Below are 17,389 nucleotides of genomic sequence, written 5' to 3' on the forward strand. Positions count from 1 at the left end.
AGCAGATCTTAATACAGATGACCTCAAGATGGTATGTCTTTGCATCGCCTTGCCTTTCTTAGCTCCTAAGAATCTGACAAAGAGCTTACCATCCATCCGATGTTCTCTGGTCTGTTCAATGTAGGAACGAGAACAATAGTGCTCTTTTGGGATACAGTCGAAGTCTGTCCTCCTGTTTTAAAGGGTGAGGCGGAGCAAAGAACGTCCCCTGGATGATGGGATGACATCCACAATGTCAGTAGTTGATTTAAGTCAACTTCTTCCACTCAAACCCCATGCACAGGTTCAGGTACAGAAGCGTGCCCTGATGCTACAACAGCAAATCCTACTGTAGTGGTAGCCTTATCAGAGGACAGATGCTCACATACCCAGAGTTTTCAGTACCCCATACTCATGGCCCAATCCAGCGCTACTAGAATGACATAGACCAGTTGTTCCTGATCATCAGAAAAGTCTGGCAGCAGAGACAGATGTAGAAAGAATTACAGGAGTCCTGTGCTCCACTCTAGGCTGAATGTGTATCAAAGTGAAAGCGTTCTTGGGCACTCCAACACGAGAAATTATACACTGAGCGTTTTTGACGGTAGCAGAAAAAATCCAGCCAGGATTCTACCCACTGTTAGAAAGTGCCCTCTGCCACCTTGGGGTGCAACTGCCATTCCTTATCTTCTAGGCATCACTGCTGAGCTCAAGCGGCCTGGGGTTTAAAGATTCCACATGACAGTGATACTGTCTGTGAGAAACTGCACAAGGCTTCCCTTGATGGTCGGCAGGATTGCTCTCAATGCCTTGGGAATAGCCCACAGGTTCAACAAACTGATGTGGAGTTGGGTTTCTGGTGGAGATCTGAGAACTCGGATCACCTTCCCCAGATAACCAGCCCAGTCCTCAAGATGTACCAGAGTCAGCCAAAAAAAAAAAGAGACACCAGGCTCCCTCGAAGACACAGCTTGACATTTGACCTAGTTATCTGCATGCCCGGCAAATGCGATGAAATAAGAACAAGATTTACAGGCCTGTTTATTACAATGAGTTTGTTGAAGAATACTATAAAAACGGCTTTGGAATGGGGAGGTACATACTCGAGCTGTACAGCCTAAATCAAATAAAGCCAGCAAATGGAAAGCCAGAAAACATGAGATACAAACCACAAAGCCAATCGCAAGCAAAGGGAAGAATACATTCCTAGGTCAACTTTATGAAACTTCCCAAGATGTCTTACGCATGTCACAGCTGTGCTGTCTGGTAGGCTGCAACCAAAAAAAAAAAAAGAATTTTGGATCCTAGAAGACTGAGTGGCTTTGATGACCCCAAAAATAGAGTTTTCATAGCTGGGATGGCCGCTTATCCCTTTGCCGATGACAAGATAATGACTTCAGTCATTTCAGCAAGATTTTTGCCCCACTGGCTTTGCAGCTAAAGAAGGACTTGAAAGATTTATCTGTCTTTTTGAAGACCTTGACCAAAGGCTGAAAAGATGTGGACAAATCCTCTATGCAAGTCACTTTTTGAAGCACTTTAAGTACAGAGGCGACCAAATGTGGTCTTCTCTGTACCTTTTAAGGTTTTGCTTGCGCTTTGATTGCAAATTTAAGGTATTTCTTTTAAAATGCTTAAAGTGGCCTAGAGCAGCCCTTTACTTACCTCTATTTACCACTGGCTGGCTCCCATGTGGGTCTCATTTCCTTGCTTCCTATTGGTCAGCAGCTCCTCCTGGTCTCCAGCTTCCTCCTACTCTTCAAATTCTTCAATTCTTCATCCATGCTGTGGAGCTTGGACCAAGTATTGCTTCCAGTGGCCAGTATCCTTTCACTAGCCAGCAGGTACTTTTTTTTTTAATTCACTTTTCCACATGGACTGAGAGAGCATGTGTCTGCAGTTCCTCGTAAAACAATCTCTTAGATGTTCTCACATGTGTTTACTTGGAATAACATTTGAAAATTGGAGGCTCTACATGTGCGCTCTTGCTCGATTACTCACCAAGCTGATTTATATTTTTCTGTCACTTAAGCAATATGAGAAAGGAGGCTGTCTAGTTTCTTACTTCCAAGTGCATCACTGCCATCAGTAATAGCAAGCCAGCCCCATATAGCTCTATTAAAAATCCTTGATGCATAACACAAGAAACTTGCAGTGAGTTTTTGACTGCTTTTTTGTCCTTTAAAAAAAAAACATGTACTACCGTTTTATGATAGTTGTTACCTCATTTCATCAGCAAACAATAGTTACCTTGTTAAACGTTTGCTCAAATGTAGCTCAATTGCTCCCCCTGCGGTAAAGAACACGTTGGTGCTCTGCATGAAACACCGGAAGAGATTGTCCTCTTTATAAGGACAACAGGCATTGGCAAAGCCAATAGATTTCACCTATGCAAAATATAGTTAATGTCTTTTTCATTGTGTTTTTTTTTTTTCATGTTGCACAGCAGTTGAGCTTCTGTGCAACGTGGCTTAAAGTAAAAAATGTAAAACGGCACTATGACGCAGGCAGCATCATAGCACCTTTTATCTTTTTTTATTTTAAGCCATGCTGCAATTAGGCTCAACTGCTGGGCAACATGCAAAAAAACAAAAAACATTGCCCATGCCAATGGATTTTGCATAGGCGAAACCTATTGGCTTTGCCAATGTGTTTTAGACGTTTCAGTGGGAGAACTGCGCAAAGACTCCTCCCCAGCAAAGAGACATACTTAAAGGGTGCTTTGGTTAATTAATATAGCGTTTACTACTCCTGACTCTAAGGTAGTGGGCAGAAAGTTTACGTCATATTCATACTCTTTATCTTTATGCCTAGGATTTGAGCAGCAACTACACTCTGTGGATCATTGGGAAAAGCATCTTGGGTCCTCAGGCATCACATGGCTTTCTTAGAAAGAGTTATAATGAGGACATTTTGGAATGTCCTCATTATGAACAGCGGGGGAGGCTGCCGAATAGGTTAGAAAAGATGCCAGGGAGCATAAACAAAATACTGAGCAAAAGTCATTTATTTTGAATTTAGAGCCGGGCTCTTAGGCAGAGGCGAGACAGAAATCAGAATGATAGTGACCTCTTTAGGTGGGGGGATGGAGTTCAGGGCACATTCATCTTGTGAGTTCAAGTTTAGATTTTTCAATGCTACATGTGCTTCTGAATAAACACTGATTACCGCATTTCAGGCAAGCTGATATTATTTGCTGCTATTTTAAATCAGCACTGGCGTCCAAACTTTCGACGGGGAAAGATTAAAACACATGAATGTATGGAACACCCATAGTTGGCGAATTGTGTTGTTTAAATTTTATGCCACAACTGCAGGATTTCAGGGCACCTAACTGGCAACTGCAGGGACTGTGTTGCTGTGTAATATAATAAAGACAACTAAGGCACACAGTAAGTTAAAATTAGGTATATAAAAATACGTTTCACCGGAAAGACCGCAAGTTACTATTAAGGCAACTATTAATTCAGTAGGCATTTAAAGCTGTGCCTTAAATATTTACTTGGTGCAACCTTATGGTACCTAGAGATGACAGTAGTAAAGCTAAATGTTTGCATTGTATTTAATCTTCAAGTTTGGAATGCAAAAAGAAGTGGAAATATACAGTAACATTACATAAGAGGGAAACAAAGATAAAACCAAAACAAATAAGTGCAACAGAGTACGCATTAAGGTACTTTTGGGTGAATTAAATGGGACTAAAATGCTGGAGTGCAAGCACAGCAAACGTTAACAGGTAGGTTGCTTCTCTCTGTACAATTCCATGGTATTCTTTGAACCACCCCCTTTCTCTTTTCTGTGGTTTTATGCTTGGTTTTTATTTATTACGGCCATTTTCTAAGCAGTTTCTATGATACGAGAAATCAAGACAATCTTCTTGTCTGAATCTGCTTTCCACTTTGATAATTGATGCCCACAGGGTACTGGTTCGAGCAAAAGTCATTACTCAGCAAAAAACTTTTGCAGGTACCAGTCTGACCCTCTGGTATCTTGAGACTTTATTTACGCATGGTACACAATAGGTTCAGTTCAAATCAAACACAACTTTATTCGAGCTTGATTACACAAGTCATAAAAGTACAAATTCATTTACACCCAATATGACAAAATATAAAAAGTTAGAAATGTGGAGTTCAATCAAGCAGGATTTGACAAACTTATGATTCATAATAGTCCATTTTATAAAACCCAATTAAAAGTATTAAAATACTATGAATAATATGAGTCTCTTACTAGAAATTAAAATCTGTGTTATAAAAGTGAATCACTTCTATCTTCATTTCTGTTGGTTAGTCTAAACCCCCGGTCTTCCGTCTTCTAATACAAGACCATAAAATAATGCTATGGAAAACATACAAACGGGCCACACAAGGTCTTTAAAAAATACATGGCCACCCTGGATTGTTTAAATTTATGGTACCTCATAATTGGGTAAATACACTTTTTCCTTTCTGCTATATAAAACTTGCAGAATAATGTTAAATGAAGGTCTGACTGAGGAATGATTATTACATGGACAAGGTGGAAGATCTGAACATTTGCATATTTTTTCCGGGTACCCTAACATTAAAGGGATCAGATTAATTCGAAACCGTAAAAGATTAAATCTGTGCTGGCAGTTATTAATAGACGTAAGATAATAAAAACCTTCCTCCACTCTGGATGGGGCTAAATTATAGGCAATAGAACAACTTTAAGTACAATTTTCCCCCCTTCCGACACCCTTTGCTCTCTGCAATAATAGCTCAGTTAGCCTTGTGTTTGTAATCTTTTTACAATTTTCAGGGTCCTGATACAATTCACCTAACCCTAATACAGTCAATTGTGTCTCCATATAATTTAACCAACCAATCTTCTTATAATGTTCCAATTTACAACAGTCCTTAATAACGCACTGAGTCAGATCTACAGTAGAACTCCGCCAGATCGAAAGCCACAATCAAAGTGGTGCAGTCTAATGCAATCAGTCAGATATGGTAACTCCAGTTCCAAATGAAATATGTAATTGGAGGAAAATGGGGTAGAGATAACCGGTTTTTAAAGAAAATGTCTTCGAGTTGCTGAAGATATTCAGCGTTTACCATCCCCCAGACTCCCACCCCGTAAGTTATGGCAGCCTTGGTTTTTGCGGAATAGATCTTTTTAACTGAATCTAGTGGGCTCGCCCCTAGCTTCTTTGCGAAGCTTTTAATGCCTTGGAGACTCCATTCCATACTCTGGGCTCTTGCTGACACCAAGTTAGACCAAGAGTGATGTTTATCAAAGAGTACTCCTAAGTATGAAAAGCAATTGACCACCTCGATCTTTGTTGATGCCAAATTAAAAGTGGGGTGTTTTTCTCCTCTAGCTATCCCTGCTATTATTATAAAGGACTTAGTTCCATTTACCTTCAAATCTAGGGAAGCCATGAATGTTGCGTAAGCTGTAATTAAAGATAGAAATGCTATTCCTGGTTCTGGCCATTAATACCGCATCATCGGCGTACGCAAATATCGGGAGGGGACTATGATCGAATTTAGGCAAGTCCTGTGGTGTAGCAGAGAGGACAGCCTCTACCCCGTTTGTATAGATAGAGAAAAGAAACAGGGCGTGTACAAATCCTTGTCTCACTCCCTTTTCTATCTTGAAGGAGCGCATGCACTCCCCATTCCTGCCGTATCATACACAGGTGGTAGCATTGGCATACAGCTGTCAAATAAATCTTAATATCAGTGGATCAATGCCCATCCCCTCCATCTTAGACCACAGCCTCTGATGCAAAACGCAATCAAAGGCTGCGGTCAAATCCATAAAGGGCATATAGATTTTCCTTGTTTTTGCCTTGGTGTATTTTCCTATGGATAGAGTGAGGTTTAGGCATTGATCCACCGTCCCCCTGCCCTTCCGGAAACCATATTGGGCCTTCATAAAAACGCAGTTATATTCAGCCCATACTTGTAATCTAGCTAACAGGAGCCGTCCCATGAGCTTGGCAGTAGTGTCAAGGAGAGAAATTGAATGGTAATTCATTGGGGACCCCCTATTGCCCTTTTTGTAAATTGACACTATTACGCTCTGTTTCCAGGATGAAGGTGGTCCCTCTATCTGAAATGGAATTAAAAACATTAGTTAATAAAGGGGCCCACATATCGTAGTTCTCCTGGAAAAGATAGATTGGTATGCCATCGGGCCCTGGAGCCTTTCCCGAGGCACATTATACCAGCCCCTTTCCAACCTCTTCTATAGAGAAAATTAACCCACCCTGGGCTACAATCATTGAGCTGGGAGGTGATGAGATTAAGACGGGGCTGGAACAAAAAAAAAATTCAAAGTGTCCCACCCAAGCATTTTCATTTACATGTGAATCCAGGGTGGGATCATTGGAATCTTTAAACTAGGGGGCATTCACAATTTTCCAAAAATCCCTGCTACAACCTGAAATAGCTGCAATTTCAAGGTCCTCCCACACCTGTTTCCTTAAGTCTTTCTCTCTTTTCACTCTTGCTTTCTTATAATCAATAAGCAGTGCTCGTATCTTTATAGAATCTCTAGGTGATATATTTATGCGAGCAAGCAGGATCAAACCAACGAATGGTTGGGATGTTAGACAGTGCCTTTGTGCGAGTGAGTGCTTCTATTAATTTCATCAGTAGAGCCGTAAACTGAGTCACCAATAGTGTTGGCGGGGGGTTCTCTTCCAGACATGATATAATTTCATTTTTGGTTTGGGCTAAAATTTCAGGGACCAGGTTTAGCTTTTGGGCCTGCGACCATTTCAATTAGTATCCATTTTTCCTGGACAGGGACACGTCCTCCATTTTCTGATGTTGGACTTTTGATTTAAACAAAATACTTAATTAAATATATAGGATGGCGTGATCACTGTAACAGGAAAACTGAGTACCCCTGTGTGCCACTGTTCCTTTTAGCAAAGCCGATGAGTCCCATTTACATAATAATCTATTTAGAGATTCGCCATACTCATTGTGTTGAAAATGACGTAAAGGGTTACCATGAGGATCTTCCAGACAACATACCATAGTCCCATTATATTTACATAGATGGATAATAAAATCCCCCGCCCATATAATGTTTACACGACCCCTAGTTTTAGTCAAATGAAAATTCTCTAACTTCACTACTAGTCTGTCTAAAACTGCCTTCATATTACTCCCTTACTCATTGTTATAAAAGTTAATAAATAACCAGGTATCCCTTTTTTTATTAGCCATTTCAAAAAGTTGAAAGTGGCTGTTGGTAGGGTCAACTGGTCTAAGTTGATAAGGTGTAGTATTCGCAATACGATTTAATAGCTCCCCTTTGCCCTCCCTGATGTCGATGGAATTGCTGGGGTATAAAAACTTTGAATCCCGGGGAAGAAGACTGTTCCGTGGCCCAAGTCTCCTGAAAAAATATAATCTCCAATGATTGCCACAGTGTTTGCCAATCCTTGTGTCCTCACATGGAGGCTATTCCTGCTATATTCCAGGATCCCATGGTGTACTCACTTTCCTCTACACTAGTCAGCGAAGGTACAGTACTCATATCCCTCTCCTGACTACTTGGATTGGGAATTTCTACAAAGCTAGACCTCTCTATAACTGGTGGGTTTGGGAGTTTCGCCTGTGATTTTAACACCGGAGGAGCCGAAGTATATTCACTCCCCGATAGTACTAGTGGTGGAATTAGTCAATCACACAACTCCAAATCTGAGAGGAGTGTAAATCTGTTCTGCAACCTTAACCCTAAACTAGCATTGAAGCCTTCATTAACTCTCTGGCCTATATCTACTGGAATCCTACTATTCCCGTAATCCGCATGTGGCTTAACACTTTGGTTATAAAAATGATCCAGTGACAAGGGGATGATCTGCGAAATCCTTGGGTAAAATCTGTGTAGGTTATCTAAGAGAGAGGGTCCCATATACGGATTATTAAAATTAATAACCACACAGTCACCAGTAAAAGATTTTCTGGTACCACCCACCCAATCCACTCTCCTTGCCATTAATATTTTAGTCAACAGTTGATAATTCCTCATTTGTGAACCCTTGAGATTGGCGGTTAGGCAATGAAGACATATGTCAATCAGCTGTCTTGTGGATTCAGTCTGATTTTCTCAAAGAGGGGGTACGTTCGCCAATACCAGTGGGGCTGCTGCTCGTGGGAGATCAAGAGATTGGTGCAACTGGTTACCTGGTGCTCCTATATAAATCTCAGAAGATCCTCTTACTCGCTTAAGCCCTCTTGAATCCTCTCGGGATGATGGTACCTGTCGCAATAAATCCCTTTCACTCTTCTCTTGAGAGTTTTGAGTATCCCCATTCGCGGCAATGAGAGGGGCAAAATATTATCAGCCGGTAGAATTGGCGTTGATTTACTTATAGATGGTTCCAAACCTTTAATCAGTTGAGTTGGATTGTTCCCTCTAGGAAATTCCTGGATAGAGTCTCCTACAGTTGGGGCTCTAGATAATAATAGGCAATTCTGTGACTCAAGATCTACCTGTCTACTTTAAATTTGAGACAATTTTGTTAAAATAGGATTATTTATAGCCGCCAGCCTTTTGGTTACTAAGGTCCAAAAGGACTCATCTGGGGGAACTTGGGGTAATGAGGGGCTATCCTCTAGGGGAAATACTGTTATAATGTTCGGTTTTGTCGCCCTAGTTTCTGGTCCTATTGGTTTAGTAACCAGAGTGTTTATAGATAGTTTTTGCTTCAAGTTTAAAGTACCCCCTGTTCTGGTGCGCCTGGACGGTGGTTTAGGAGCAAGTTCCTTTAGGGGCATATTTACGGTGGATTTTTCTACTTCCCTCCTTAGTATGGCCTGAATAGGTGAAGAGGAAGGCCTAGACTCCTGTTGGCCTGGTGGAAGATCCGATGATGTTAGGAATATTGGAGATGATTGCATGGCTTGTAAAAGTTCATTGGATCTATCAGGAGTTACCCCCAGAGGGAAGAGATGCAGCTCCATTGAAAGGCGCCTTTCAGTTAACTATTTCGGGTGTAAGAACACTTGCTGCTCTAATCAGAAAAGAGTCCAGGGTCGCAGTTACCCCTCCTATATTCTTGTCCCCCCCAAGGCCCTTCTTTCGACATAATTTTGCCAAAATAAAACAGTACCTGACCGTTATGCTGATGTTAGCGGGGGGCCCACCCTAGCCTCTTCCGGGCTCCGACGGGTGTGGATGAGCCCGCCCTTCGCCAGGGGACGTCCCAGAGTGCATCGCGCGCCGCGTGCATTGCCTTTATAGCGCGTCCGCGCGCTAGTGCTGCTGGATGTTGTGGTCCTCCATGAGTCCCAGAGCAGTCCGTGTGTCAGGCAAACAGCGGGGAGCCAGGGAACAGTTTGCGCAGCCACAATAGGTTAAAAGAAATATTGTGCGAAATTGTGCAATGCGAAATTTTGAGAAGTTTTACAAAATTTTGCTGAAGACAAAATTCTGAAATTTCACAAGCAGCCTTCGAATCTCACCTGGACTTAGCATTAAGCATGCTGGAGAGTACTGGTCCATAAATATAATGTGAGCAGTAAAACTACACGTTCCAGTATGTTTAGGGCTGACATTAAAGAGGATGGACTCCTTTATAGTGAATAGAGAACAAGAGGCTTTTACCACACCCCCCCTTTTGCATCCAACAATAAGGCTATAACAATAGTGGTCCCTCAATGTGCTGCACATAGTCCCACTTTAATATCTATCTTACCCCTTATGCCCTCCTGGTCGAATCACTTGAAGGCAAGATTAAATCGTATGCAAATGATACACCAATATTATTTTCCTTTAATAAAGGAAGATATTGCCACTAAACTAATTAAGTCATGCCTGGTGGCAGTGTTCTCTTGGATGCAATAGAATCAGCTTATGTGTAATGCTGGCAAGATGGAAATACTCTTCTTTGGTAAACCGGCACATACAAATTGGTCGGCATGAGGGAGTGCCTTTTCTTGCTTCTCAAACCGAGGTGGTTAAGAACCTAAGAGTCAAATGCGAAAACCGATTATCATTCCAGCGGCAAGTTAGATCTGTGGTTGGCGACTGTTTCAGGCCCCTCTGCACACTCAAAAAGCTTCTGTTCTTGTCTGTTCCATACAGGAAAACTGATTCAGGACGTTATTACCTCTCGCTTGGACTATGCCAACGCTTTGTGCCTTGGACCACCATACTACATCATTCCCAGATTACAGGTGGTCCAAAATGCAGTTGAACAATTACAACCTGATCTCCTGCCAAGAACTCGGTTCTCCAGTGACCTTCATACTGTGCACTGGCTCCCCACAAGGAAACTTATATTGTTTAGGAGTCTGGCGCCGACTTACCGTGCTCTAGAGCAGATTGGCCCAAATTATTTGTCCACCTGTTGCCATATTACAATAAGTGCCCTGAGGGAGCTACGGGCGTTTGCGCACGCTTTAGCACGCCCCGGGGTACTTTTGTATTCTAGAAGGGGGCGCAGACGCTTGTGCATCTCCTTCTATAATACAAATAGCACTGGGGCGCTCAAAGTGCCAGCACTATCAACAGAAGGTGTTTCTCATTTGTATAGGGCCCTGCCCTGTGCAAATGAGGGAATTCCTTTGACTCTGCACCAGCGCCATATTACAGAAGGGAAACAGAGTCAAAGGAGCCCTGCGGAGGGGCACTGACAGTGCATCATTTACAAGGTAGAGCACTGTCAGTGCGCCTCCCGACAGCAGCCCTCTGCCTGCAGTAAAGGGGGCCCATGGACTTAACAGACATCCCCTTGCAGGTGGGTGCAGTCACTGACTGCACCCGCCTGCAAGGGGATCTCTATTATCCTGTAAAAGTACAGGCGGGTGCCGCCTGCACCGTGAAAACACAGAGCAGTTGCTCAGTGTTATCACTTGAAAGGGCAGCGCATTCATCATAATAGGGTGCATTGTGAGTGATTACGCCCGGCGCACCTTTTAAAAGATGCCTGGGCAGTGCACGAATAATCACAATGCAGAATACGGCTCCAGAATCCATTGCTACTGTCCAGCCAGAAACCTCCGGTTCTCGATCAGGGCCATAGCCAAGGTCCCTAGAATTCTCCAGGCTAGGGCCAGTGGGCCTTCTTTCTCCTTTCTTGATCCATCCGAGTAGAAACATCTTCCCTGTACCTTCTTCAGCTGGCGAGCTCACAGCAGATTTTGTAAGAGAAGCTGAAAACATGACTTTTCACCCAACTAGCGCCAGGACACTCATAGGAGCAGCTGTGCGCTCTACAAACCCCACTCGTCATCAGTACTGTATTCTGAAATATCCGATCAAAATCACCTTAATGACATGGAACCAGCTGACCGCCGTGCATTCCACGATGCAAAAAAAAAAATGATTACTGAAATAAAAACCACGTTTCTCTTCAAATATAAAGTCTCACAGTAACAATTAAAATAATAACGCCAGCTCCTAATATTTAAACACAAAATATTTTTCCCCACGTGCGGTAATACATTTTACAGAACGTCCAAACGGCACAAAAAAGCATGCTACCAAAACAGAACTCTGATCTAGTAGACAAACACGTCCAGAAAAGAGACAGAAAACAGCGCTTAATCATTTCTTACCACAAGGGTAGCTAAGAACCTGGATGTCATCAATGGCAATGTAGCCACTTCTCCCACCTGAGACTTCAGCTTCAAATATTACCTGTCAAAAGGCAAGGAAAAATGTTTACAACACTCATTTCGGCAGAACTCCCAGTACGATTCCTGTGCATACAAGACAAGCTACCTTTTATTATTTTGCTGAACTTTCTGAAAGGTTCGGAGTAAGAGAAGAGCATTTATTCTATAAAGAACCCTTGTGTTTTCCCTCTGCACGTTGATTTACGTCAGGCACATATTTCAGATCTTGTTCTCAACTGTAAAACATTTGGTAAATTGTCGATGTAATGAAAATTATTAGCTTGCGCAGATCAGGGCTTCCCTACCTAATTTTCGTCACACATTAATTAGGCTGCAGTGTGTCCAATGGCTTGCCCGTTCAGTTTGCTGACAGAGGGCTGTGGTCACAAACTTAAAAAAAAATATATATATATATACCCACACATATATACATACATACACACACAAATGTCAAGGAAAACAAATTATTTGAAAATGCCCGAGTCTAAATAGATTTAATTACCAGTATCAGGTGAAATATTACCAAACATATTTGATTTTTAACTATAAGGTAAGAAAATGGTCAACTGTTGGGTACATTTTGCTTTAGCCCTCTCAAAATGACAAACATTTATTTCATACGCTTGTTTTGTTTCAGTGACAAGTCACACAAACCAATCATGGCTTTCGGAGCCCTTTATTACTTTTAGTACTAGGTCAAAGAAGAACTGGCCAATAGGTTTGCATAAGTGAGCACTATTCTCTTTGTCAACGTTTTAGCTACATTGTACAGCAGTGCGCTTGTTTTGCAGTAAGGTTGAAATTGAAATAAAAAAAATAAAAAAGTGTAATGACGCCAGCGTTGACTACATCACAACACTTTTTAGGTCGAGCCTAGACGTGCAATCAATGCGAAGCATTGATTGCTGTCTGCTCGACAACTATTGTCACCCGTTTCTGGGAATGTAGACACGAGTTGGACGTGCCCTTTTCCAGTCTCAGTTTTGACCGCGGGAGCGCGCTGCTGGCTGTGTGTGAGGTGTCAGTTTCGCTTTCGCCGTGGAGCCTGGGCTTTCGCTGTCGAGCTTGAGGCGTGCTCTTGTTTTCGTCTTGTAACGTACCATTTGCTACTTCTTGTATTTGGTTTGCTCTTGATAACTGCACAATTGCCTGTATCCCCCTCCGTCCCTCTCACCTCCGGCTCAAGCTCTCGTCCTTCCTCCCTGTATCCCCCTCCGTCCCTCTCACCTCCGGCTCAAGCTCTCGTCCTTCCTCCCTGTATCCCACTCCGTCCCTCTCACCTCCGGCTCAAGCTCTCGTCTTTCTTCCCTGTGTCCAGACTCCACAGCCCGCTCCGTTGTTCTCCGTCCCTTCCAGGCAGTTCGTGCATTTCACGCCTCTCCTTTCTACCGCCCGGAAATCCGATTTGCGTGTCAGGCCTCGCTCGCGCTGTTCTAAGTGGCATGTGTGGCATATTCAGGGTTCCTTTTGCGTGCCACGCCTCGCTCTGGCTGTCCCCTGCTGTTCTTAGTGGAGCATGCGGCATGTTTAGGGTTAGTTTTGCTGGAGGGCCTGGTCTGCTCCGGTTTCAGGGACTCTGGTGTTGGCCTCTAACGCAGCCTGTGTATGTGCTGTGTACATTTGCTATTTCCTATGTATGTAAGAAGTGTTTGCACAGTTATGGGTGTGGTATTGTTCTTAAACTTCACACAGGCCGAGGGAGCGCGCGCGCGACCCCGAGGGCAGGTGACCTGCCCCCCAGGCAGCCCCGGAGCAGGGTTCAAGACACCTCCTGCTGCTCCCTGTCATCAAACGTCGGAAATAACCTTCCTGGCAGTTAATTGAAATAAAAGTGCTTCGTTTTGCATGCTAGGACAGCTCTACTGGTCAGGCACAATAATCGGCAAAATAGCGGTGTTTGCAGATGCTAAATTGGCGGATCCTGACAGCAATGTACGTCGGAAGAAAAGGTGTTTGAAGTGTGCGCACCAAGCACGAAGTTGGAGCGGAGGAGGCTGTGAACTTGTCAGTGTGGACATTGCCGGAGGCTACGATGCAGCGCAACATGGCGCCAACCCGGGATCTGCTCGGCAGTTAAGAACTGGGAGTGCTGTGTTAGCAACGGTCACTGCAGTAAACTTCTACAGGCAGTGCGTGCCCGCTCTGGCTGCTGTACTAACTGCGCGGCTGGTAGTGTGCGGTGAGTGGAGAGGGAGAACTTCACTACATGGGCCTCCGGTGCTATGATGTGGTAAGCCTCTGTAAAATGGCGCGCTTTGAAGTGTACCGGCATCGGTCCTCTGTAAAGCGATGCGCTAGTAAGCGTGCAGCTTGTACCACTGGTGACCTCGCAGAGACAACTGACTTTTATATTTGATTTCTATGCCAGGCGGCTATGAGGTGTCGCTATGAGAAATATTGGTGGCAGTGTTTCGTGTGCATTCTGGAATATTGGCGCGAAAGTGCAACCCTTGACTTGACTTGTGACTGGGTGGTTTTATGTCTTCTAACATTGTGACGTATTCGCCTCATCTCCCGCGTTCATTCTTTCCAAGGAGAGCCAGTCACTTTCTTTCTCTGGTTTCTGCTCTATTTTCTTCTACATACTGGATGCTCCATTTCCTTCTCCATCATGGGTGTAGGATGACCATTGCCAGGCACTATTATGAATTGATATGTACAATGCTGCAGTGGAGATTGTTCTATGACCCTCACCCTCACACCCCCTCACTCACCCTCACACACTCACCCTCACACCCTCACCCTCACACCCCCACACCTCCTCACTCACCCTCACACCCCCTCACACCTCCTCACCCCCTCACCCACACCCCCACACCTCCTCACCCTCACCCCCTCACCCACACCTCACTCACCCTCACTCCCCCACACCCCCCCACTCACCCACACCTCCCCACTCACCCACACACCCCACTCTCACACACCCCACTCTCACACCCCCTCCCCCTCAACCTCACACCCCCTCCCCCTCAACCTCACACCCCCTCCCCCTCAACCTCACACCCCCTCACCCTCACACCCCCTCCCCCTCACCCTCACACCCCCTCACCCTCACACCCCCTCCCCCTCAACCTCACACCCCTCACCCTCACACCCCCTCCCCCTCAACCTCACACCCCTTCACCCTCACACCCCCTCCCCCTCAACCTCACACCCCCTCACCCTCACACCCCCTCCCCCTCAACCTCACACCCTCACACCCCCTCACCCTCACACCCCCTCCCCCTCAACCTCACACCCTCACACCCCCTCCCCCTCAACCTCACACCCTCACACCCCCTCACCCTCACACCCCCTCCCCCTCAACCTCACACCCTCACACCCCCTCACCCTCACACCCCCTCCCCCTCAACCTCACACCCTCACACCCCCTCACCCTCACACCCCCTCCCCCTCAACCTCACACCCCCTCACCCTCACACTCCCTCACCCTTACCCTCTCACCCCCTCAGCACCACCACATTATCACTCAGCACCACCACTCAGCACCACCACTCAGCACCACCACTCAGCACCACCACTCAGCACCACCACTCAGCACCACCACTCAGCACCACCACTCAGCACCACCACTCAGCACCACCACTCAGCACCACCACTCAGCACCACCACTCAGCACCACCACTCAGCACCACCACTCAGCACCACCACTCAGCACCACCACTCAGCACCACCACTCAGCACCACCACTCAGCACCACCACTCAGCACCACCACTCAGCACCACCACTCAGCACCACCACTCAGCACCACCCCAGCATCACTCAGCAGCACCACTCAGCATCACCGCAGCACCACTCAGCACCACCACAGCACCCCTCAGCGCCACCCCAGCATCAATCTGCGCAACCATTCAAAGTTCAAAAAAGTTCAAAGTTCAAAAAGTTTATTATGTTTTGGCTCTCATTGAGGGCCACATAAAATTATACACACAAATATACATACAAATAATGAATAAACGACACTATAAAGCAAAAAGAAAAGAGACACTACTTATCTGTGAGTAAAGCAATCATCAACATCTCCCTGTACTTCATTAATAAATATCTAAAATCCCTTTAAAAAATTTAAAAATTCTGGAACAAAACATTTCATTTGGGGGGCAATAAAGTGCATGGAAGAACATTGTTACATTTACAATTCCCAATTGTAAACAAATTGGTTTTAACCGTTTTTGGCGCAATGGGCGTAATACAGGACAAATAAACAAGACATGATTACGATCCTGTACAGCCTTATTACAAAAATTGCATAGCGGAGATACCCCATACCATTTTGCTAGAAGTATATTGAGTGGAAGCAAATTATGTCTTAAAAGGTACCATAGTCTACGGACACCGTGGGGAATATTCCAAATAAGATATTGTTGGGCTAATTTTGGGGTAAATGATTTTACCAGGGCTTCCCTTTCTTTTTGTCTAGGTTGGGCAAGTATATCCGACTTATAACAGAGTTCCCAAGACGAGCTTTTTAGTTTCAGCTTTAGCTCAGATGGTGAAAGTAAGAATAACGTGCTTTCATCCAGTTCGAGCAGCGTTACCGCTTTTCTAAAGTCTTTTACCAACTGCGAGAACTCGCGCAACCATTCAACAACAACTGGTTCAAATATGTTCTCTCAATGTTTCAAGCTTTATTACAAATGTCACAAAAAGATGTTAATATTTCACTTCTGTTCTTGGATTTTCATCACAATAAAATATACTGCACATAATCTTCACAAAAGGTATTTACAAAAGTTTAAGCTATTGCCATTATAAATTAAAAACACTTATTTAAGTATTAATTATTTAAAAAAATTAAAAGTCATTGTAATTTATAATATCAATACATCTAAGTCACGTAAATACAAAACATGTTGCATTACAAATGCTATAGGTGTCACATTCGCGAAAGTTATAACTATTGGCATTGTAAATGAAAAAGCTATTAATTTAACTATTTTCAAAACCAACACATAAATAAAAAAAATTGTCATTTACAAGACCAATAGCTCAAACTTTCATAATGCGAGACCTATTGCATTGCAAATGCTTGTTTTTTTATTGCTGGTGAGGCGAGAGGGAGGACATGAAGAGGGGCAACGCTAACAACCTATCGGACGGGAAAGAAAGCACTTACAGGGCCACCAATGTGATCAGTATCTGAGGCAGTTTTCAGAGCCTTTTTGGCCTGTTTCAATTGTAGAAAAGCAGTATTATGGTGACTTGGATATATATATCTAGCTCCGTAAAGTAGGCGCAGAGACACCGGACTCCAGATCACCCTAATGAACGGCTATTTTTTTCATTTAAAGTCAAAACAGGGGCGGTGGGGAGGAACCCATGTTAGTCTTGCATTAGGGCCAATTACGCGCTTGCTATGGCATTGGCACCTGTGTTTAAAAAAGTTGGAAAGCGCATAATACCTCCTCCTATGGCAATCAGTCGAGCAAGAATTGCCCAGGGAGAATCCACCAATGTCAGGTCCTTGTTATATACCCCTTCTAATCAACCTGAATCTACGGCCGCATTAGAACCTGTAGTTGTATGCTCTAATAGTTATTCTGTTTTTGCGCCCAGTGATATGCCCCTAAGCGACTGAAGTACCTGCCAATCCTACTCAATGGCTAGATGTAGAGGAGGCCACTAACCTCAAATCAACGAACTATGGGTAGTTATCAATTCTTTGAGGGCTGAGGCCAAGGCCATACGTTAAGAGCTAGACTCCTCACCGAAAGTTCAGTACCATGTGTTCCCACCGACCAGGCAAGTTGACGGTCCTAAGGATTTATATGGGAAGAGGTGTGGCGCAGCGGCCTGG

General features: G+C 44.1%; 1 protein-coding gene across 14 annotated transcripts in view; it reads right to left on the reverse strand.

The window, feature by feature from the left end:
- Positions 1–17,389, reverse strand: part of PTPRK (protein tyrosine phosphatase receptor type K) — a 1,613,435-nt gene that overhangs the window by 845,047 nt on the left and 750,999 nt on the right. For all 14 annotated transcript variants that reach the window (XM_078648913.1, XM_078648910.1, XM_078648911.1 and 11 more), the window contains one exon: positions 11,532–11,613. In XM_078648913.1, coding sequence (XP_078505039.1) covers positions 11,532–11,613 — 82 coding nt within the window. The remainder of the gene's footprint in view (positions 1–11,531; positions 11,614–17,389) is intronic.

The sequence above is a fragment of the Lissotriton helveticus genome, chromosome 6 (assembly GCF_964261635.1).
Source record: "Lissotriton helveticus chromosome 6, aLisHel1.1, whole genome shotgun sequence".
Taxonomy (NCBI): domain Eukaryota; kingdom Metazoa; phylum Chordata; class Amphibia; order Caudata; family Salamandridae; genus Lissotriton; species Lissotriton helveticus.